At 50.1% G+C, this 21,183-nt stretch overlaps 7 protein-coding genes across 7 annotated transcripts; 4 read left to right on the top strand and 3 right to left on the bottom strand.

Annotated features, from left to right (window-relative positions):
* Positions 1-369: 369 nt before the first annotated feature.
* Positions 370-2,974, bottom strand: BKA67DRAFT_554644 (DEAD/DEAH box helicase). The gene has a single exon (XM_046102009.1). It carries the CDS (start codon positions 2,728-2,730, stop codon positions 607-609), a length of 2,124 nt encoding a protein of 707 aa, XP_045961467.1. The 5' UTR covers positions 2,731-2,974; the 3' UTR covers positions 370-606.
* A 337-nt stretch (positions 2,975-3,311) lies between these two features.
* Positions 3,312-8,999, top strand: BKA67DRAFT_554642 (ABC transporter). Its single transcript, XM_046102008.1, has 11 exons — positions 3,312-3,991; positions 4,043-4,571; positions 4,620-4,840; positions 4,886-5,165; positions 5,220-5,453; positions 5,506-6,248; positions 6,307-6,469; positions 6,521-7,172; positions 7,253-7,317; positions 7,386-8,463; positions 8,522-8,999. Exons 1-11 carry the CDS (start codon positions 3,776-3,778, stop codon positions 8,736-8,738), a joined length of 4,398 nt encoding a protein of 1,465 aa, XP_045961466.1. The 5' UTR covers positions 3,312-3,775; the 3' UTR covers positions 8,739-8,999.
* Positions 9,000-9,079: 80 nt separating this feature from the next.
* Positions 9,080-10,908, top strand: BKA67DRAFT_554639 (chaperonin 10-like protein). The gene is made up of 2 exons (XM_046102007.1): positions 9,080-9,451; positions 9,638-10,908. The coding sequence occupies exons 1-2, from the start codon at positions 9,431-9,433 to the stop codon at positions 10,691-10,693; spliced, it is 1,077 nt and encodes a 358-aa protein (XP_045961465.1). The 5' UTR covers positions 9,080-9,430; the 3' UTR covers positions 10,694-10,908.
* Positions 10,909-10,999: 91 nt separating this feature from the next.
* Positions 11,000-13,590, bottom strand: BKA67DRAFT_513011 (glycoside hydrolase family 2 protein; the record flags this gene model as incomplete). The annotated part of the gene is made up of 2 exons (XM_046097526.1): positions 11,000-13,030; positions 13,081-13,590. 2 exons carry the CDS (start codon positions 13,588-13,590, stop codon positions 11,000-11,002), a joined length of 2,541 nt encoding a protein of 846 aa, XP_045961464.1.
* Positions 13,591-16,322: 2,732 nt separating this feature from the next.
* Positions 16,323-17,612, top strand: BKA67DRAFT_655506 (uncharacterized protein; the record flags this gene model as incomplete). The annotated part of the gene is made up of 3 exons (XM_046106769.1): positions 16,323-16,368; positions 16,519-16,755; positions 16,810-17,612. The coding sequence occupies 3 exons, from the start codon at positions 16,323-16,325 to the stop codon at positions 17,610-17,612; spliced, it is 1,086 nt and encodes a 361-aa protein (XP_045961463.1).
* A 44-nt stretch (positions 17,613-17,656) lies between these two features.
* Positions 17,657-19,152, bottom strand: BKA67DRAFT_183140 (uncharacterized protein). The gene is made up of 2 exons (XM_046095295.1): positions 18,605-19,152; positions 17,657-18,530 (listed from the first exon to the last, which is right to left on the bottom strand). The coding sequence occupies exons 1-2, from the start codon at positions 18,974-18,976 to the stop codon at positions 18,036-18,038; spliced, it is 867 nt and encodes a 288-aa protein (XP_045961462.1). The 5' UTR covers positions 18,977-19,152; the 3' UTR covers positions 17,657-18,035.
* A 198-nt stretch (positions 19,153-19,350) lies between these two features.
* BKA67DRAFT_554633 (GTP-binding protein YPTC4) lies at positions 19,351-21,103 on the top strand. Its single transcript, XM_046102006.1, has 3 exons — positions 19,351-19,769; positions 19,832-19,896; positions 20,017-21,103. Exons 1-3 carry the CDS (start codon positions 19,707-19,709, stop codon positions 20,864-20,866), a joined length of 978 nt encoding a protein of 325 aa, XP_045961461.1. The 5' UTR covers positions 19,351-19,706; the 3' UTR covers positions 20,867-21,103.
* Positions 21,104-21,183: the final 80 nt, after the last annotated feature.

Here is a 21,183-nt window from a genome sequence, read left to right as displayed (position 1 = left end):
AATGGCAGAGGTATTGGGGCATGAGAGGCTGGGAATTGCCGTCGCACCTCAGACATTATTAGATGAGTCAACCACTTCAAGAAGCGAATGAAATGGGCGAAACCTGGACAGTCTTCAGAAGCTCAATGGTTGAGGGGTTAAAGTGAAGAACATGAAAATTAGGAGCATAGAAGTAGGGAGCATGAAGATTGGGAGCACCACCTTTTGTACCTCGTAAAGTGCCAAGTGATACACTTTTCCGTCGACTTGCTCTATCACTGTTATTTCTAGAGCCAACGAGCCCGATCGCTCTTGCTGCTAACTAACAGACCTAACAGGAAGAATATTCTCATGTAGTCTCGGTCTTTTCCAGCACGTCAGAGGAACTCTCACTGGTGAGCAGCAGGTTTTTGAAGTCATCCAAAGATTGTATGTCTAAATGCTGGCCCGTCCGAAACTTTTCGCGTCCATCGTTAGGGTGGAGGTAATTTCAGACAGGCGAGCTTTTGTACTACAATATCACCAACACGGATGCAAAGGACATTTGGTGAAGACTGTTAGGCATGTTGGGTCATACGCTATTGTGACAATCCATTTCTAACCCCATAGCCACTCTGTGGAGGCACTTTAAGCACCCAGTCCACCCCACTCGCTTTCATGCCCTTCGTCGCTGTCATCCCCATGCTCGAGTTTCCTCTTCTTACTCCCTGCAATGGCACCCTTCCTGTTGTTCTCGCGACGTTTCTCCCAGGCGCTCTTTGTCGAAATCTCAGCCTTGTCGCCCCTGCGAGACTCTACACCCTTCTTCCTGAGTTTCTTCTTATCATCTTTCTGCACCTTTGGCAAGGCATCCATAAGCCACTTTGGAATACCGTCCTCCTTGCCAGCCTGCTTTTCACTTAATGAGATTACGTTCGCGATGTTCTTCAAGTAAGGAATATCTTCCTTGGTGTAGAACGTGACGGCAACACCACCTTCATGACCTGCGCGGCCGGTTCGGCCGACCCGGTGCACATAAGCTGCAGGCGAGGTCGGAATATCAAAGTTGATTACACCGTTGACACCACGGAAATCGATACCGCGCATCAACAAATCTGTCGTGATGAGTACCCATATCTCACCCGCTCGAAACCTGGCAATGATTTTTGATCTTGCTGATTCAGACAAGGATGAATGCAAAGTGGCAATCCTAGTAGAACCGCCAGCCTCAGCTGGAAACTCGAATTTCAATTCGTCATAAAGCGAAGACGCCCGCTCAACGGTCTGAACGAAGACGAGGAACGGCAGGGCCATTTCAGGAATTGTGGTTGACGATCCCGCTGAGCTGGGGTGGAGTAGTTGTCGAAGAGTGTAGAGTTTTCCTCGTTCACTATCTCCAGTGAAAACCAAATGGTGATTTACACTTGGTACAGCCGTGTCTTTGAGACCTACCACCAGTCTTACGAGCGGAGCACTGGAAGCAGAGCCCTGGACACCAAACTTTTCTAACAAAAGTGCCTCGATGTTCGAACCCATGGTAGCGGACCAACACGTGAATCTCAGGGACTCATTTGTACAGGAAGAAATGATACCCAGTGTCTGTTCCCGGAACAGCTCGTCCAAAAGAACATCACCTTCATCCAAAACAACAGACCGGACAGCTGGCAGAGTCTTTCGTTTGCCACCTTTGGAAAGAAAACTCAGAAGCAGTCCGGGCGTGGTGACAATTATGTCTGCCTTTGTAACTGGACGTTCCGATGCATCATCCTCCCGCTTCTCGTCGTCGTCGTCGTCATCATCATCGTCATCGGCATCGGAAGCTTCTGAGGCGTCTGAATTTTGTGCAGCCGAGCCATTCTCCTCTTCCAAATCTATGAAATCATCTCCCGTAGGCAGTCGCATTCCTTTCTTGAAGCCAACGACCTTAACACCGGTGCCAGCCGCTAGCTTTTGACCTTCGTGGACAATCTGGTGAGCAAGCTCTCGCGTAGGTGCTATGACCAATCCTTCCAATGCATGACTATTCTGCCGCCCTTGCTCAGCTCGTCTGCGTAAAATAGAGTTGATGGTTGGTATCAAGAACGAAAGTGTCTTTCCGCTTCCGGTAGGTGCTACTGCCAGGAAATTGACGGACTCATGCATGGGTATGTTCAGCTCATGACCTGTGGGGTTTTGCAGAGCTATCTTGGGGTCGATCAAGAGCGGCAGACTTCCTAATTGTACCTCTGTGGGTAATCTGAAGCCTTGTCTCGCCAAGTTCTCGACGAGTCTTGGGGATATCTTGTAGGTATTCCGCAAGTCGTTGAAGGACGTTAGCGGTTGAGGGAAGAGTGGTTGCTTGGATTCCTTGCTCTTTGCCTTGACTTGATCCTTCTTTTTGGACTTCTTGACCTTTGACTTCTTTTCTTCGTGTCTCGAAAGAAGGGTGAATTTTAGCCGATGCGATCGTAAAACCTGGCGAACGTCGTCGGCATCGAGCAACCGAGCCTGCTCTTGGTTTGGAGCGTCCTCTTGTTGCTTGTTCTTTTTCTCGGCTTCGGCGGCGTTGGTACCCTTGGTACTCTTGGCGTCATTTACCGCGAAGAAATCGAGGTCCTCTGTCGTGTCCTTGGAGACAGCATCATCCAGTGCCTCTTCGTTGCGCTTCCTCTTCAAACCTTTTGTCGCATCATGGTATAGTTGTGGGTTTGCTGGTTTTGCGCTCGTGGTGGCAGCGGTAGCTTGGCTGTTGGTTTTCTTCGTACCGCGCGACAGTATCTTGAGCAGATCCATGGTGACGTGGGGTCAACTTGTGCTTCAGACCGAGATTTGTTGCATTTGCATTTGCATTGGTATCTGCGTTAACATTTTGCAACACAAGCTGTGAGCATGGGAAAAATTATTAACAGGAGGCAGGCGGTGAAGAGGTTCTGCCGTGGAGCTAACGTTATTTACTACTATTAACTTACCTAAGTTACATAGGTTAGTACATAGCATGTATGTACATCCAGGCACTTCCAGGCGGCTAATGAGGTTGTAGCCCCCCACCGAGCCCGCCCTAGCTCCCGTCGGCCCGCCTGCCCAGATTTGGAAGTGGCTTGTCGGGAGACGGACAAAAGTACGTGAACGTGAACGTGCACCATGGATAACAAACACGGAAATCTATCAATCAAACATTTCATCCATCGCTGTGCAAGCTGTTCGCTGAGAGACCCAACCTAACCTTAGCGAACTGTGGCCAGTACGAGGGCGTTCAACTCTATGCCACGACGCCATCTACGGCTATCTTTAGTGATCAAACGCTGCGAATCATGGATGATATGCTAAGGGGCTCTAGCTCCTCCGTTCTATATAAGTTGGGTCTCACAAGAGTTGGGTCTCACGACGGCTGGGTCAAATTCATCCGTTGAGACATGACATCAGATTGATGATCTCGACCACTTAGTGTGGGTCCGAAGGTGATTTGATTTGTCGCTATCATGACCCTTGAACGCACTGCATGAGAAAATCGAGCCTTGCATGACGCAGCAGGGATCGGACTGGCCAATCGAACCGAAAGGTCGTATTAACTCAACAGTCTAGTCCCTTCGGCATGGGATGTGAGTTATAGAATAGCTGTGCCATAGCCTTGCATCGCTCCATGACTAGATGCAAAGGCATCGCTCATACGTGCCGACTGTTACGTCTTAAGCCCGTTGCATGTGCAACCATGTTGATTGCATGGTTATCTTTGAGAAATTCGAGCATTTAAACATTGCTCGAACACATAACTCTTTTTCGTTGTTGTTCATGGCTTTCCATCTGATTGCCAACCAATGATACCCCGAACTCGCTCCCCATGATGGCGTCAACATCGTGCTTGGCCGACAAGACTTTCGGCCCGAGGGTGGACACCTCTTGCCGGTCCTTCGATTTCACCCTGCTGTTTGAGGACATTTTCTTTACGTGTTTGCCGATTGCAGTTTTCCTTTCCCTTCTACCTTCGCACGTCACCGTGTTAGCGAAGAGTCCAGCTGTCAGCTCAGTAAGGTCAAAACTGCTGGGAAGCAAGCTGGTAAGTGTATTAAACATCACGGCGTAGAGGGTCAACTAACTGTATTTGTAGACAATCCTCACTGGTATACTGGTAACTCAAATAATCCTACTCGCCTTGCGAACTCGAAGCGAAATCTTCCAAACCAACGCATCGATAACAGCTGATACATTGTCAATCGTTGGAACTGCTGGGGCTGCCTGGGTCTCGTACATTGACCATCAGCGCTCACTTCGGCCGTCAACATTACTCAGCCTCTACCTTTCGACGATTAGCATTCTTGACATAGCCCGTGTTCGGACATTGTGGCTGATCGGATCTCAAGATGGAGTGGCTGCAGCGATGACAGCGACCTTGGCACTCTCTATAGTCGCCCTGGTCCTCGAGTCTACCGAGAAGAAATCGAGTCTGAAGGAGGAGAAACGCTCTGGGGCCCCGGAAGAATATAGCGGATTCTGGAAGCGAACCGTCTTTGCATGGTTGGTATCGACCTTCCGAGCTGGCTACGCCAAGATCATTTCCGTGGAAGACCTACCGAAACTGGACACTCGGTTGAAAAGCCATGCCCTGCGTGACAAACTAGGGGCGACTTGGGCGAATTGTCAGTACTGCAATAAACAGTGATATGGGTTAGTCTAACCACAAACAGACGACCGCAAACAACGACACAGCCTTCTGAAAGCATGTTTTCGCAGCAATCTGGTTTCATTTCTCTCCGGCGTGCCCCCAAGATTATGCAAGTCGGCATTCACTTTGGTTCAGCCGCTACTGATCAATGCCACGGTCCGCTATGTTGGGCAGGCTGCTCCCGACCCTAGTTACGGGAAAGGCTTGATAGGGGCATATGCTCTGGTGTTTCTCGGTCTGGGTGTATGTGTTGTTCTCTATCGAATAGTCTGAAGCTGACACTTGCAGTTCTCCACTGGTCTGGCATCTTACCAAACCACCCGCTTCACTACCAGGCTCAGCAGTGGGCTTATTGGATTGGTGTATCGGGAAACAATGAGAGCCAGGACTGTTGATCTCGGCGAAACCACTGCGATAGCCTTGATGGGTACTGACGTCGAACGCATCAGTCAGAACTTCATAATGATTCATGAAGTATGGGCGGCTGTGATCGAGGTCGGTGTAGCGATCTTTTTACTCGAGCAGCAAATATTTATCGCGTGCTTGGCGCCAATAGCGGTGATTATTGGTGAGTCGTCGTTGCCTTGTGACCACTTCGATATCTACTAAATACTTGAATAAGTCTGTTTCTTTGCGACTGGACCAATTGCGACTGGCGCCAAGACGGCACAGAAAGCCTGGATCGAAAAGGTTCAAGCACGCCTCCGAATCACCTCAGCAATTCTGGATGACATGAAAGCGGTGAAAATGCTAGGTCTTTCAAATGTAGTGTCCGGTATTATCGATAACCTTCGCAAAGTCGAGATAAAAACCTCGAGTGCGTACCGCAAACTGCTGGTATGGACTCTAGTCGTTTGTAAGAAGATGGTTGACGTACTATGCGACACTTGTACTGACCTAAATCATAGCTAATGGACCTGGCAATATTGCGCCTGTGGTGACATTTGGCGTTTATGCCATCATTGCAGTATTTTGGAAGAACGATACTCTCTTAACGGCACAGGCTTTTACTTCTATTGCTTTGATCAATGTGCTAGTGATGCCGGTCATGCTCGTTGTTCAAATAATACCACGGCTACTTCAGTGTGTTGGTAGCTTCGATCGTATTCAGGAGTACTGCAACTACGCAGAAAGTTCTGTCTCGTCCAAAGAAGACCATACTGATGAGAAGCGCCCCCAGTCGTCTATCAGTCTTCAATCACTACCGCCCGTAATGGAGAATTCAGGCTCCGGTCATAGCGGTGATGCCATTGCCGTGGAGAAACAGAACTTTGCATGGGCCAAAGACAAACCTGCCTTCCTGAAGGACATCGACTTTCGAGTAAAGAAAGGGGCTTTCACCATGGTTGTGGGAGCTGTTGGCTCAGGCAAAACAATGCTTTTGGAGAGCATATTGGGCGAGACATTATCTGGTCCAGGCAGTACAGTGCAGCGGGCCCCGTCTGTTGCGTACTGCGCACAGCAACCATGGCTCGAAAATGGGACAATTCGAAGCAACATTATCGGCGTATCTCAGTATGATCAGAGATGGTACCGTACAGTTCTGTCTGCTTGTGGTCTCGATTTGGATATACAGGCACTAGAAAACGGCGATCAAACCATCGTAGGCAGCAAGGGAGTCAATCTCAGCGGTGGTCAAAAACAAAGAATTGTGAGTAAAGCCATGATTTCATCGTCATGTAGAGCTAAGGGAACCTCTCAAAACATAGGCCATCGCACGTGCTGTCTACTCCCGACGGGACACCGTTATATTTGATGATATCTTCAGCGGTATGGACGCGCACACTATCGAACTTGTGTCCCGTCGCCTCTTCGGCGGCAACGGGATATTCCGTACCCACAAAACGACCGTCATACTTGCCACGCATAGTCGTAGGGATACCAAAATCCGATCCTGGTGGCTGCAATGCTGACTTGAAGCAGATAAGCTGATGACGCAAGGCGATACCATTATTGCCCTCGAAGACGGCAAGATCGTCGAGTCCGGGACACCGCAAGCATTACTCTCAAGTGATGGTTATGTTGCCAAACTCGACCTTAAAATGCGGGAGGAAGAAGAAGAAGAAAAAGAAGAAAAAGAAGAAAACGAACCACAAGAGGAGGAACCCAACTCGGACAAGATAGCTCTGACACATGTCCAAAGCACTGCTGCCGAGTCACTCACATCTGTGGCAGTAACTTCGGCCAAGGACAAAGATACACCCGATGCTACTCGAAAAAAGGGGAACTGGTCTGTCTATACTTACTACTTCAGAAGCTCCGGGTACTTGATTGTAGCTCTGTATGCGGGGGGCATGTTCATCTGGGACTTTTTTACTGAGTTCCCAACGGTGTGGCTGGATTGGTGGTCGACTGCTAATGAGAACGAGCCGAACAAGGATTTGGGTATGTATGTGGGTATCTACGCCTTCTTCGGTGTATTTGGGATCACGATGGCAGGTTTCGCATGCTGGATAGGCTTCGTCTTCATTGTTTCGAACTCCTCCTATCGACTTCACAGGGACTTGCTCGATAGTACTATCAGAGCTCCGCTTCGGTTTTTCACCGCTACGGACACGGGAACTCTGACAAACAGGTATGTTGCAAGACTGCAAATGTGGCAGCAGGATTTGCTGTTACTGCGCCCGGCCTCGATCACTGACTATTTTGCTGCAGATTTAGTCAGGACATGGAGCTCATCGACATGGCCCTCCCTATTTTAATGGTGAACTACACTACGTGTAAGTCCTCGCACGATGCATTCCTGGCTTTTCACCTCCATGTTGAGCCTCTACTGACAACTCTGTAGCTGTGTTCGGCTGTCTTTGCAAGGCCATCATTCTCATTGTATTCTCGCAATACCTTGCTGCGACACTGCCATTCGTGATTGCTGTTTTGTATTTCTTACAGAATTATTATCTGCATACTTCCAGACAGGTTCGTCTGATTGAGATAGAGTCCAAGGCGCCTCTTTTCACGCACTTTACTGAATCTGTGGCCGGTGCTGCTACTATACGAGCATATGGCTGGCAATCACAGTATGAGGAACGCAACTTCAAGCGTATTGATCAAGCACAACGCCCGGCTTACATGCAGCATATGATCCAACACTGGCTCGCCTTTGTGTTGGATATGGTGGTTGCAGCCCTCGCGGTCATTCTGGTGGCCATCGTGGTTACCTGGAAGGATAAATTCACTGCTGGTAATGTTGGTGTTAGTCTTGTCATGATAATGGGATTCAGTATGACCCTTATGAGAACCATCAAGATGTGGACCATGATGGAGTCCAGTATCGGTGCGGTGGCTAGAGTCAAGCGGTTTGTAGCCGATACCGAATCAGAAGAAAAGGCAGGCTGGACGACCGAGGTTGCGGATGAGTGGCCGAGACAGGGTGTTATTGAGTTCAAGAGCCTCGTTGCCTCCCACAACTCTGACGCCGAACCTGTCATCCAGGGCGTATCATTGGCGATCAAGGCCGCAGAGCACGTCGCTATCTGTGGCCGCTCCGGATCGGGCAAGACATCACTCATCCTGGCGTTACTGCAGATGGTCGAGACCCGAAGTGGGCAAATCACCGTCGATGATATCGACGTAGGCACGGTCGCATGCACAGATGTACGATCACATCTCAATGTTGTGCCGCAAGACCCCTTTCTATTGCCGGGGACGGTACGATTCAATATTGATCCCTTCGGAAGGATATCTGACGATGAAATAATCCGCGCTTTAGAAAGTGTTCGCCTATGGGGTACAGTCCAGGAGCAAGGCGGCCTCGAGAAGGAAATGGACACTGCGGCATGGTCAGCGGGCCAAAAGCAGCTGCTATGCCTGGCTCGTGCCGTGGTCAGAAAAAGCAAAGTGCTGATCCTTGACGAGGCCACAAGCAGGTATGTTCGAGAAACTCGCCGGCTGATTGCCGTCCTTGCAATGCTAACGCGTATGTAGTGTTGATGCCGAGACTGAGGCCATCATGCAGGACATTATCGACACCACCTTCAAGGATTGCACAGTTCTTGCGGTCATGCATCGTCTCAAGCATGTTACTCGGTACGACAAAGTAGCTTTGCTAGACAATGGCTCGTTGGTTGAGTTTGACACGCCGACATCACTGATTGGGCAACAGTCAAGATTTGCAGATTTGTACTCGTCCAGCACGAAGTAATCAGGATCTTCTCCACACAATGTGATCCTACATACATAGGAATTATTTTAGGCTAGCTAGTGGAGATATGTTCTACATGCATACACCTGGAGCAATACCGATGGAATGATTGCTAGCCACTTCATATTTGCACTGATAACCATTGAAGCACCTGCGCCTCCTGAGAGCAATGTATGAAGTTCGCCCAAGTTGCCTTCCCCCCGGACATCAGCACGATTGGCGCGGCTATATTCAGCGGCTAAATATGATTCCCCACAGCCTACGGATCCGTATGTAGTTGTAAAAAGCTGCCCATTTCTCTCTGCACTATGTCGTAATAATGCTAGCTCTAGTGGGGGGTCGCTGATAGCTCGAACTCCTCAAGCCCTGCCCCGCGTCGCATAACGGTGAGCATCATGGTGATGTTGGACCGGTGTCCTTCCTAATTGGCTTCGAACTTTACGAAATCTACTCCACGAGAGGGGCAGTCTTCTTCCAAGCGGTCGAATAAGATAATATGCATTCAATCAAGTGATCGCCCTCCGACCACGGCGGTAGGTACACGCTTTCTTTTACAATTTTCTCTCAACTTTACAAAATCTAGGCCTTTGTGTTGAGCTTCCCCGAAACAAAGCATTGTCTAGCTATTGCTCTCCGAGAACTGTATTTCCAAGACATACACACGTCGTTTCGGCGTCCCGGTTGTTCACAAGATGGACCCCAAGACAGCAAGCGTAAGTAGAACACTTCGGGCCACCCAGGAGACACTGGCACGACGTTTGTTGAGCATCAGAAACGGCTCAATCTGCGTGTATGCTGAGAACTGCCATTGATTGTGTTCTCAGCCGAGTCCCCTGTATCTCGCTATTTGCAATACCCTGGCAGGTTTGATACGTCCTTCGTGCTAACAGGCTCCGCAGAACAAGTCGTTCATCTTGAACAAACCGCACGATGTCTCCTACGCCGACAAGCCGGTGCCCTCGCTTGCCACCCCACACGACGTCCTGGTCGCCATAAACTACACGGGCATCTGCGGTTCCGATGTGCACTACTGGCAGCATGGCGCCATCGGACATTTTGTCGTCAAGGACCCCATGGTCCTCGGTCACGAGAGTGCAGGCACAGTGGTTGAGGTAGGCGAGTCCGTCACTACCCTCAAGAAGGGCGACCGCGTCGCCCTTGAGCCCGGATACCCTTGCCGCCACTGCTCGCCGTGCCTGGGTGGAAAGTACAACTTGTGCCCAGATATGAGGTTCGCCGCTACGCCGCCGTACGATGGTACATTGACGGGTTTTTGGGCTGCGCCGGCAGATTTCTGTTACAAGTTGCCCGACAGCGTTTCGCTGCAAGAGGGTGCGCTTGTCGAGCCGCTCGCGGTTGCTGTACACATTGTGCGGCAAGCCGCCATCACGCCTGGCCAATCGGTGGTCGTCATGGGCGCTGGGCCCGTGGGCCTGCTGTGTGCCGCCGTCGCAAAGGCATTCGGCGCCACCAAGGTCTGCAGCGTGGACATTGTGGAGTCAAAGCTAGAGTTCGCAAAGAACTTTGCAAGTACACACACGTACATCTCGCAGCGTGTGTCGGCCGAGGAGAACGCAGCAAATATCAAGAAAGAAATCGGCCTGCCCGAGGGCGCAGACGCCGTGATCGATGCCAGCGGTGCCGAGCCCAGCATTCAAACGAGCTTGCACACTGTGCGCACGGGTGGTACATACGTTCAGGGCGGTATGGGCAAGCCTGACATCACTTTCCCTATCATGGCCCTCTGCCTCAAGGAGGTCACCGCAAAGGGTTCATTCCGATATGGCAGCGGAGACTACAAACTAGCTGTCGAATTAGTAGCCAGTGGCCAGGTTGACGTCAAGAAGCTCGTCAGTGACACCGTATCGTTTGACAAGGCAGAAGAGGCTTTCGAGAAGGTTTCCAAGGGCCAGGTTATCAAGATCTTGATTGCTGGTCCAAACGAAAAGCTGTGAGGCCGTTACCAGAACTGTTGCTCCGACAGCCTGAAATTCAACTCGTTATGTTGTAGGTGTCAAGTAGCGTAGGTGTTGGGATAGATGTCCTCTGATCTTTTAACGGATGTGCCAGAGAATTGAACTCAGATCAACTTGAGAAAAGAATACTACAAAACGATATAATTATGTGAAGAGGCACAATTGCAGGGTAGTCGAGCCGAGCAAATTTAACATATCTGTCGGCCCATCATATAAATTCTCTATACTAAAATGCCATATACTCCACAGCGTGTACTCCAAAATTAGCCGGCCAGTACTAGAACGCTAGATCATGCCCAAGTAGCGCGTTGTTATCTTGGACGACTTCTTTGCACCCTTGACTGCAATGATCACAGTCTCGCCAGGTACAATGTCCACCAAATTGTCATCAAACTTTACATCGTCATCCTCGCACTCTAATGCAACACCCTTGATTGGTACCTCGGCACTAATAGCAACGCTCGTGGCGTCATCACTCAGCACCGCCTTGAGATGCTCGGGCTTTTGCAGATGGAGATACTTGAGCGGCTCCGGCCAGTTGACGTACCGAGCAATCTGCTTGCCGTTCTGGATCAAATAGCTTGCCACGACTGTCTTTCCCTCCTCGCCCTTTTTGGTAGCCGGGACATCCATGGCGATCACTTCCGTGCTCTGGTTCTTGGGCAAACGCAGCTTCTCAGCTACGGTCTTGGAGTACGTTTCTTTGCCTGTTTCGACATCCCAAGCCTTGACGATACAGTCAACCTCAAGATCTTCCAGCATCAAGTTGGAACCCCATATCTCAACCTGGACCTTGGTGTCAATATAGACACGGGTGTATTTGTCGCGAGGCGTCTTGTGCTCGCGCCTCGTCATGCCAACGCTAATCGGCGCCATCTCGCGCTTCACAGTATAGTACGCGTGCTTCGGACGAAGATAGTAATCGCAGATGGCCCAACTCGTCACGGGCCAGCAGTCGTTGATCTGCCAGACCAAGGCACCGGCACAGTATTCCCGACCGGGTCCCTTCCACTGCCTCTTCCAGAGACGATAAGCCGAGGCAAGACATTCAGCCTGCATAAGCTGGGTGCAGTAGACGAATTGCTCTAGTGGATCTGGTGCGTAGCGCATATTTTCAACCAGGTATAGAGCAATGCGGCGCTCATGCCCGTCTGCCTTGTTGTGGAAGTCGATAGTGGACGATTGGGGATAACGGTCAGGATCATCCTTGCCAAGTGGGAGGAATGCATCAATGGTCTTGACAGAAGGGAATGCCTCCATTCCGAATTCAGATACGAAGCGGCCCACAAGCTTATCAAAGTTCTGATACTTCTCCTGAGTTCCATGCCACACATTCCACTGGTGGATATCTCCCACTGTTGGATCGTGCGTATCTACACCACCCCAGGGACTGCCTGGATGATAGTAGGTGGCAGGTATTAATTCTTTGCAAGCATCTGGTAGAATCTTTTCGTAGATGTAACGGGCAGGAAAGTCGGTCTTCAACCAGCCTTCAGCGTTGTGATCCTTGTGATCCCAGGTTAAGTTTTCACTCTCAGCGTACTGGTAGTCCTCGTTATTGCCAGCCCAAATAACGATACTGGGATGGTGTCTGAGCAGCTTGATATTCTCCTCAGCCTCCCTCTTGATAGAATCAAGGAGCTCTGGCCACGCTGGATAATTGCCGCAGCCGAACATAAAGTCTTGCCACACGAGGATACCTAGCTCATCGCAGGCATCATAAAAGGCTTGTTCCTCATAGATACCTCCGCCCCAGACTCGAATCATGAATTGGTTGCCATCCGCTACGAGCTTGACCCAATCGTAGTATCTCTCCTTGCTGATTCGCGGGATGAAGTTATCTGCCGGAATCCAATCACTACCCCCACAGAAGATGGGAATATTGTTGATCTCAAAAAAGAATGAAGTCCCAGGCTGCTCTTTTAATGGCCTTTGGACAAGTTGTGCTCTTCTCAATCCGATTTTCTTGCTGACTGAATCAATCTCTATGCCATTCTCTAACAAGGTGGCCTTGATGGTGTAGAGAGGCTGCTTTCCATATCGAACAGGGTACCATAACTCCGGATCATTGATAGTGAAAGTCGCGTCTGTACCTTCGACCTCCTGGCCAGCTAGTGATTGATCATTCAAGGAAACGTCGAAGCGCACCTTAGCGGTGTTTCCGTCGACACTTGTGTTAACCTTGACAGTGGCAGTCCTCAGTGACTCTTCAACGTCAATATCACACCACAGGTCGGATATCTTGGAATCATACACCTCAAGATTGATCGGTCGCCAGGGGCCGCAAGTGAGCAAAGCCGGGCCCCAATCCCAACCCTAGTACTATTAGTGACATATTTGCTGAACGCGGTGATCCTGGTACATACCCAATGGTACTGTGACTTGCGCACTGCAAGTCTAGAACTATCACCATTCCAGCAGCCCCATTTGTGGTCTGGATATTTCTCAACCAATTTCCAACCTCGCAAGTAGGCACTGTCAAAGCTGATCACGAGCTCGTTCTCGCCGTCTAGCTTCAAGACAGATGTCACATCTACGCGTTCTGGGAGGAACATATTCTCTGTCTCTAAAATGATCTTGCCGTTGAGCACCACCGTGGCGAAAGTGTCGAGACCGTCGAAAGCCAACACAGCTTTGGCAGAGCCTTCAACGGTTGGGGACTTGAATGACGTCTTGTACACCCAGGCTTTTTCTCCGATCCACTGAACTTCAAGTTCATTCTTGCCGATATAAGGATCAGGGATGAGCTTGTGTGACAGAAGATCTAGGTGTACATGCGTCGGGAACTGTCCGACAGGAAGATATGTGTTGTCATCTTTATCCGCTTGCTTGAAGGACCAGTGCTGGTCGATGGGAACTACAATGCGGGGCGCCATGGTGAAATGCTTGAAGAAGTCACGGCTGCAGCAAGCCAACCCAAGGCGTGATATGAAAGAGAAAGTAGGATAACTCGCAAATCGAAGTCCGCTTTTTGGGCCAACTTGGCCTTTATATACATAACAGGCGAAGGACAAGAAATAAGTGGATGATGTACCAGGTACAATAACATTGAATGCGGGATGGTAGCCACCGAGGTGCACCAAGACATGTCCGTAGAGCTCCACAGCCGTCGGATGTTCAAGTGAACCACAGTCGGGTGAGGCTGCAGCTTTGACTGCAGTATTACGATCTTGAATACCTGCATTGCTCTGACACCTCAAGCACTTACTTATGATGGCCGGCGAATTTGTCCGAATATTTAGCAGCTGTGAACCGGTCGCCTTCCAATAGTCAATTCAACAGAGAAAGTACATGCCATTTGCTGCCATGTCTACGACCACAAACAGTACTTCCTGTGACATAACACCGATAAACACTCGTCCAAGGCTTGAGGTCGAAGTTCTCAATGTTCCATGTAAGATAGCGTTGTTCACTGGTCGTGACAACTATGGACTGTGGGGTCAGATAGCTAGCCCAAAAGAGGGAGGCGGGGGATTGCGCTCCGTGCCCTGTTCAGGTTTGGCGTGGTCTCGTGCCCCACTTGAAACCCAATCCATCATTGTGGGGGACGGAGTAACTACAGCCTGCAGACAGGAACGTATGGATGTCGCTACCAGAAGTCTAAGCCCGCTTGATTTTGTATGGCCAGCTGGGATGGTCTGCTCCCAGCTGAGAGCAGAACTATCTTCAGGCACTTAAGCGCTAAATTCGCTGGAGACTCACTAAATCGGGACCACACTACAGAGCGATAAATCCATTAAGCAATCCCCTCTAAAAATTCACATTTAGCGGACGACTTTATCAACAACTGGGGCCACCCTGAATCGATCCGCCAATCAGCCGCCAGGGTACGTGCGAAAAGTCTTGGCGGGCGAAGACTTTTGGTAGCGGCATCCGTACTAAATAGAGGCACAACATACCTAAGGTTTAGAGTATGGGGATAATGCGCATCCACTTGACTGACTCTCCAACTATTCATGTACTGTAGCACGGCCTTGTTGCAGCTAACTATTCAGGTATAGACACAGTCTAGTACTATTGCAAAGACGTAGACATAATATAACCCTCTCCCCAATTTTGATACTTACTACCAATCCACAACCATCCGCTGGTTTCTGGCTTTGGTTAACGTCGTTGGTGTCTGGATATCGTTCACTGCAACTTACCATCGTACTATCAAAGTGACCTGAAGGGGGTTCAACATGTGGGAAACAATCTAATGTCTCTCTAGTATGGGAACATCCTTTTTCTCAGGCAACTGGCGTACACAAGTCGGCATGAATACGCTTGTACATCGATGGTGGTGGTAGTGAAATACTCCCTTGTTTTGTGTGATTGCGATGTGACTAACGGAAATAAGCAGGGATAATTCTTGGACTGATAAAACTACATACACATACGAACAGCTCCAGCGAGCTTTCAACTTGAAGTTCAAGGTTTACATGTTTTCTTCCGGTTAACAGGTATATACAATTACATGAAAGCGCCGGGAATATAGTGCCCGTATGAACTCGTTACATAAATTGAGAAGAATCGATTTAAATCGCATGCCAAACATCATAAGCTATAAATATGTATCTACCCAGCCAACGGCTTTGTGCTTTCAATTTCTCCATAGAATGTCCAGAAAAAGGGTATCGTCTTTGGAGGAGATCTCGAGACTTTCTCATTTATAAAAGAGAAAAAGTTTTTTTGAAAGCAAATGTTTCTCATAAGAAATAAATAAGATCATGTTTAGTGTTACTATATCAAATGTTAAGATTTATGCTGCTAACTAAGAATTATCAAAATATCGAACATGAAAATGCTGATGCCCTTTCTAATAAATAGGGACTTATTAAGGATCATATTATAGACCTAGGGCCATAAACCGAACAAGGCTTTTGAGCAACCCTAGGAAATGGCAACGGACAAGTAGTCATCATCAAGGCGTTTGACATGTGGTAAAAGAGAAATATTAAAAGGATTCGAAAGCATTAGTTAACAGCGCTCATGATGTTCCTCACAAGGTGTCTGCCAGTGAGAAATCCTTTCTGAGGAAGTATGAGCAGAGCCGAATTCTTCGAAAGCCGCAACATCCATGTGCTTGACATGTGTTTAACATGTTGCCAGAAAAAGTGGCATACGAGCCTCTGGACAAAGGCACTAGACAGCATGTTTTGTATATCCAGGTAAAGGATGTTACTTGTAAGGACTAAATGTTAGGAAGACTCACAAATGCTGGTAAAATCATTGCCTTCAGCATGTTGTACGCGCCTTAGAATTGTACTCCCGGCAATTTTTATCAAAGCTGAATTAATCTACTGCAGTCCTTATTGATGATCGCCACATTGCTCTTTCTCTAGCTTTCTGGAACATAGAGCAGCACCTAGCCTGTGTTATTCGGTTTGCGACGGTCCGAGCAGCAACGAGCAGCAAGGAGCAGCAACAACCTCAGGCTGCAACCACAGTTACTGAGTGGGCTAGACGCGTGCACCCAACCAAATACGCTTCACCCTTAACCATTCACCTTTAGATCGGCGAGACGTGACGGCGACAAATATTACCAACCATAATTCTTCACAACTGTTCAGTGCTCAACAACCAAACATCGACTGCTATGGCCAGATCTCAGCCGATCATAGCAGTGATGGATACGACTGAAAGCATTGACACCAGTCAGGGTGCTAAAGAAGGTGAGTATCGTGATTGCATTCCATAGCAATCACACGCTGCAAGTCCCCGTATTTCGCATTGACTTAACGCGTTTGCATGTCTTTTCTGACCAGTACATTCTTCAGGAACATCTTCCCTTCAGCAATGCCCCCCTTCTGACGGTCCACCAGCCAAACTCCCTACACATCTCAGTTCAACCAAGGTCTCCATCAATATGGAGAACTTCGGCCATAGACCCAACAGTCATAGCCCTCAGAAAGGCTCAGGACAGGACCGTTTTCGGCAGATGCTTGCTGGGGTTTCTGGCTATGCCGAGAACCCCGCCACTGCTTCTTTGAAGTCAGTTCCAACAAACATCCTCCATCATCAGCAAGGTTATTTTCACGCCGCTGCTGTACCAATCTATGGTAAGTAGTAAAATATTCTCGGCGGTAATCTTGACTCACGACTCGCCCAACTAGATCCTCTCTTTCCAGGCTTTAGCCCAGGCATGTACAGTGAATCGTCTCCAGTTGATCACCGTGTTGCTGTCGGCCCAATCACCTATCCTGCAACTACCGCTGCCTCTGCCGCTGCCAACCTGCCACGGCCCATGTCTCAGGTGCTTATGCCCTTGCCGAATGGCGCTGCCAATCATGATAAGGGTGGCAGAGAATGGGTGCATGACCGTTACAGTGGTGGCAAAGGTGCTAGAGCCCCAGTGCACACTGCTGGGACTTTGACACAGCCGTGGACTTCCATCCTCAGTTCAGAGTGTCAGAAACGGCGCTTCAATCCCCAATTCGATGAATGGATCAATCCAGATGGTACATACCAGTGCACCGTGGACCTCAACGGTCGAGTCCTGAACGACTCGCGCTGCTGGAGTTCTGCTTTAGACGCCAAGCAGGCCTTGTCCCGACGTGCCGTCGACTACATTCGAAAACTGCCACTTCCGGATGGCTCATACTACAAGCCCGAGGACAAACCAAAGATTCGGGGCACGTCCTTCAGACCGAAGGAGAAGTCCTACAAGCCATTGTCGGAGGAAGAGGACGAGCGTCGGCTCCTGCGACGCATTCAGAGCCTTTATGGCCACAGCGGTGGTCCTAGCGAAGGCGTCATGGCCGATCCTGCGGCCTCCCACGCGTTTTTGGAGGGCTTTGCCCTAGGATGCAAGCTGCGGGAGACTTCTCGCGACCAGCGCCGCCGTTCACGATCACCTTTTCGCGAGGGCCGCCAGAGCCAACGTGGCTCCTACAATGGCTTCATTAAGCGAGAATAGACCCGTGAGGATCTTCCTCGGCACCTGTGCCGTCCCAGTTGCGATTTACGTATTGTGAGACGGACAGGGCTTGTCAAGGGTCGAGTTGGTCAAGCAAAATATGTATTCATGTTGCTTTGCTCAGAATGGAGACGACCACCCATCAATTAGTTGTACGATGACAATGCTATGGTCTAGTTAGTTGGCATGCACCATAGGTATGGACGCTCGGATATGATGATTTTGTTCTGTCGCAGCCTTCTATTTGTCTCACCTGCCATAATGTTGTGTTGAATGGAGCTTTAAGTCAAGTGATTGGATATGTCACATCCGCCAACTGCCCTCACCCCCCAGCCCCTAACAAAAGCAACGCCGGTGGGCCCGCAAGCTGCTTAGCGTTTGATCACAACAATAATTATATATGCTTACACGAATAGGTTTTTTTCACATCTTACTAGGCATCCTCATACCACCGTCCAGCCGCAAGACGGTCCCGTTTAACATGACATTCTCGATGGCGTGTTTAGCCAGAGCGGCAAACTCGCCCGGTTGGCCCTCGCGTCTAGGGAACTCCATGGCCTTCTCCAGACTAGCTCTGACCTTGTCGCTCATCATGCTCGTCATTCTACTTGCAAACAAACTCGGCGCGATAGTTACCACTCTGATACCATAGCGCGCCAAGTCCCTGGTCATAGGCAGAGTCATCGCAGTGACAGCACCCTTGGAGGCCGAGTAGGAAACTTGGCCCTTTTGCCCATCGAACGCCGCTGATGAAGCAACCATGATGACAATGCCGCGCTCGCCGTCAGATTTGGAAGGCTCCACTTTTGCAATGTGGACAACAGACTGCCGGACGAGGTCGATGGTTCCTCGCAGGTTGACGTTCATGACAAAATCAAAGTCGTCGAGACTCATCGCGTTGCCGTCACGGTCGAGCATCTGGGCGGGTTATTAGTCCAGTATTCAGGGGACGTCCATGTCCGCTCAGCGGATTACGAATTCGGCAGACTCACTGTTGCCGGCGTGCTGACACCTGCAGCTGGTATCACGCCTCCCAGTGGCTTGGCCGTGTCCTTGGCCCATGCCACGGCTCCCTCAACCGCTGCCTTGATGCTATCGGTCTCGAGGACGTTGCAGTTGAAGTACTTGGTCTGGGGCCCGAGCTTTGAGACGACGTCGGCGCCGTTCTCATCGTTCATATCGAGAACTGCTACATAGCCGCCAGAGGCGACGATCATCTCTACGCACGCTTGGCCCAGCCCAGAGGCACTATTTATGACATCAGTACTGCGTGTAACAATATGTAAAAGTGGATGAGAGTATGAGTGTAAGTATGTCAGTGTACCGACTGACACGCTGGGTGGCATGAAGACAGATGATAGCATGTGATTGTGACCTGTGAACAAGCAGGGTAAGACTCAAGGGACTGTATACATGAAACCTACCCGCCAGATATGATGAATGTTCGGCCGTCAATTTTCATGTTGCGCCCAATAGGATGCCGATCGATTGTGTGACTACAAGAGACTTAGTATTGAGGACATCAGAGTATGCGAAGTCGTCCTTCTTGTAAGTGATTAGCCGGCCGGCATCTCCAATTCGGCACCAGGACATTGAGGCACGGGCCAGCTCCATGGAACCCCATACAATGCCTCGGCCCCCACAGATACCCTAAGCGAGTGCCTAGTACTGGATCGGCGGCTCCATCACAGTGGGCTACAGCAGGCTGACAAGGCCCATCCCGGTGCACTCGGGCGCTGGCGTCACAATGTCATGGCTGATAAGAGAACCTGGGAAGCGCTGAAACGACACGACAAACTCAGGGCTCTGGTTTCTGGTGTTTGTGCAGTGCATCGCAGTGCAGCCTGGCAGTCACAACCGTCTTTCAACAAGATTCCAGTAACTTTGTCTTGGTGTTTTTTTGGGCCACCCAATCTCAAGCTCCGAAATCACCTACGGTAAGCAAAGATCACACCGCCTGCTTGGCCTCTAGCGGCCCACTCCCCGTTCAACACCGAAACCGTCAGAAACGACGAGAGTCCCTTCACAAACGGAACACGCGGATACGATATTCCCAGACGAGACGAGACGAGATAAATCGAGACCATAGCGACCATGACAAGGCCACGGCGCTCCTCCGCCGCGAGCGAGGATAGTACAGTGACAGCTGGTGATCAAGTACGAGCACGACTCTCCTGAGAGATGGCTCACAGAAGGCATACTGATGGCGTTGTGCTTAGGAGCTTGGGAGCATGTACGACTACCTGGCCAAGATCGTATTGCTTGGGCCCAGCGGAACAGGAAAGTGAGTACTGCATAATTCCCCCTTGTCTCCTCAGCCCTCACGTTTTCTGGTCACGTCAATGTCACTCGCGATACCGCCTTGGCCAGCCACTGACCCCGTCGTCTTGTTGTCCAACTACAGGTCCTGCCTTCTACACCGCTTCGTCAAGTCCGAATGGCGCATTCTATCCTCGCAAACAATCGGCGTCGAGTTCGCCAGCAAGATAATCAAAGTCGGCACCGGCGCGCGGCGGAAACGGATCAAGCTTCAGCTTTGGGACACGGCAGGCACAGAACGTTTTCGATCCGTATCACGCTCTTACTATCGCGGTGCTGCTGGCGCAGTGCTGGTTTACGACCTCACGAATCACAATACATTCAGAGCGCTGCAGCCCTTCTTGAATGACGCGAAGGCCCTGGCAAGTCCGAACCTCAGTACAATTCTCGTAGGGAACAAGATAGATCTGAGCGGCGACGAGGGCAGCCTGATCGACTTTGGACAACCGCCCACCACACCAAGTAGTTTGGGAAGTGCCTCTGGGCCTTATGGCACCAGCTTCCAGAGCAATGCCACAATCACCGGCTTGGGGACACAGCAAAGGGCAACCATGGCGCCCGAGGGCCGGGAAGTAACCAACACCGACGCCAACAGGTGGGCAAGCCGGGTGGGCGTGCCCGTCACCATGGAAGTTTCTGCATTCACTGGGGAGGGGGTCGATGAGGTGTTTGCGCGGCTGGCCAGAATGATCCTCACCAAAATTGAGCTGGGCGAGATTGACCCCGACGATCCAATGAGCGGTATTCAGTATGGAGACGGAGGAATGTGGAATGCAGGCGCAAGCGATGGTGGGAGTATCAAGAGTGGCATGACAGACGATGTCGGTGTCGGCAGTGTGAGAAGGAGGAAGAAGGGCAAAGGTCGGGGAACCGTGGCCCTGAGAGAATGGGAAGAGGTGTTCTCACTTGGAGGGCGTAGACGCGGGTGCTGCTAAGTATGATGGGAAGACACTGATATCTCTCCATGAAGGGACAAAGGAGGAACAAAGGAGCGAGTGCTGGACTACATGGCTTCTAGGAAATGTTGGACGACTACATGACGATACCAATCTGCTTGCTTAATCCCACGGCAACGTTGAGTTGCTACGACACACGACTTTGTGACGCAAAGTCTGATAGACTAATAGGGGCGTAACCCTGGAAACATCAATACAATTAAACAATGACTCGTGCCGGTCGTCCTCAGTAGCTCGCCGTCTTTTCACAAAGACAACGATGTAATGTGAATATCAGATATTTAGCAATTGGTTGT

The sequence above is a fragment of the Truncatella angustata genome (assembly GCF_020726525.1).
Source record: "Truncatella angustata strain MPI-SDFR-AT-0073 chromosome Unknown BKA67scaffold_2, whole genome shotgun sequence".
Lineage (NCBI taxonomy): Eukaryota > Fungi > Ascomycota > Sordariomycetes > Amphisphaeriales > Sporocadaceae > Truncatella > Truncatella angustata.
The sequence above is the reverse complement of the archived record's forward strand: the minus strand, read 5'-3'. Positions and strand labels throughout refer to the sequence as shown.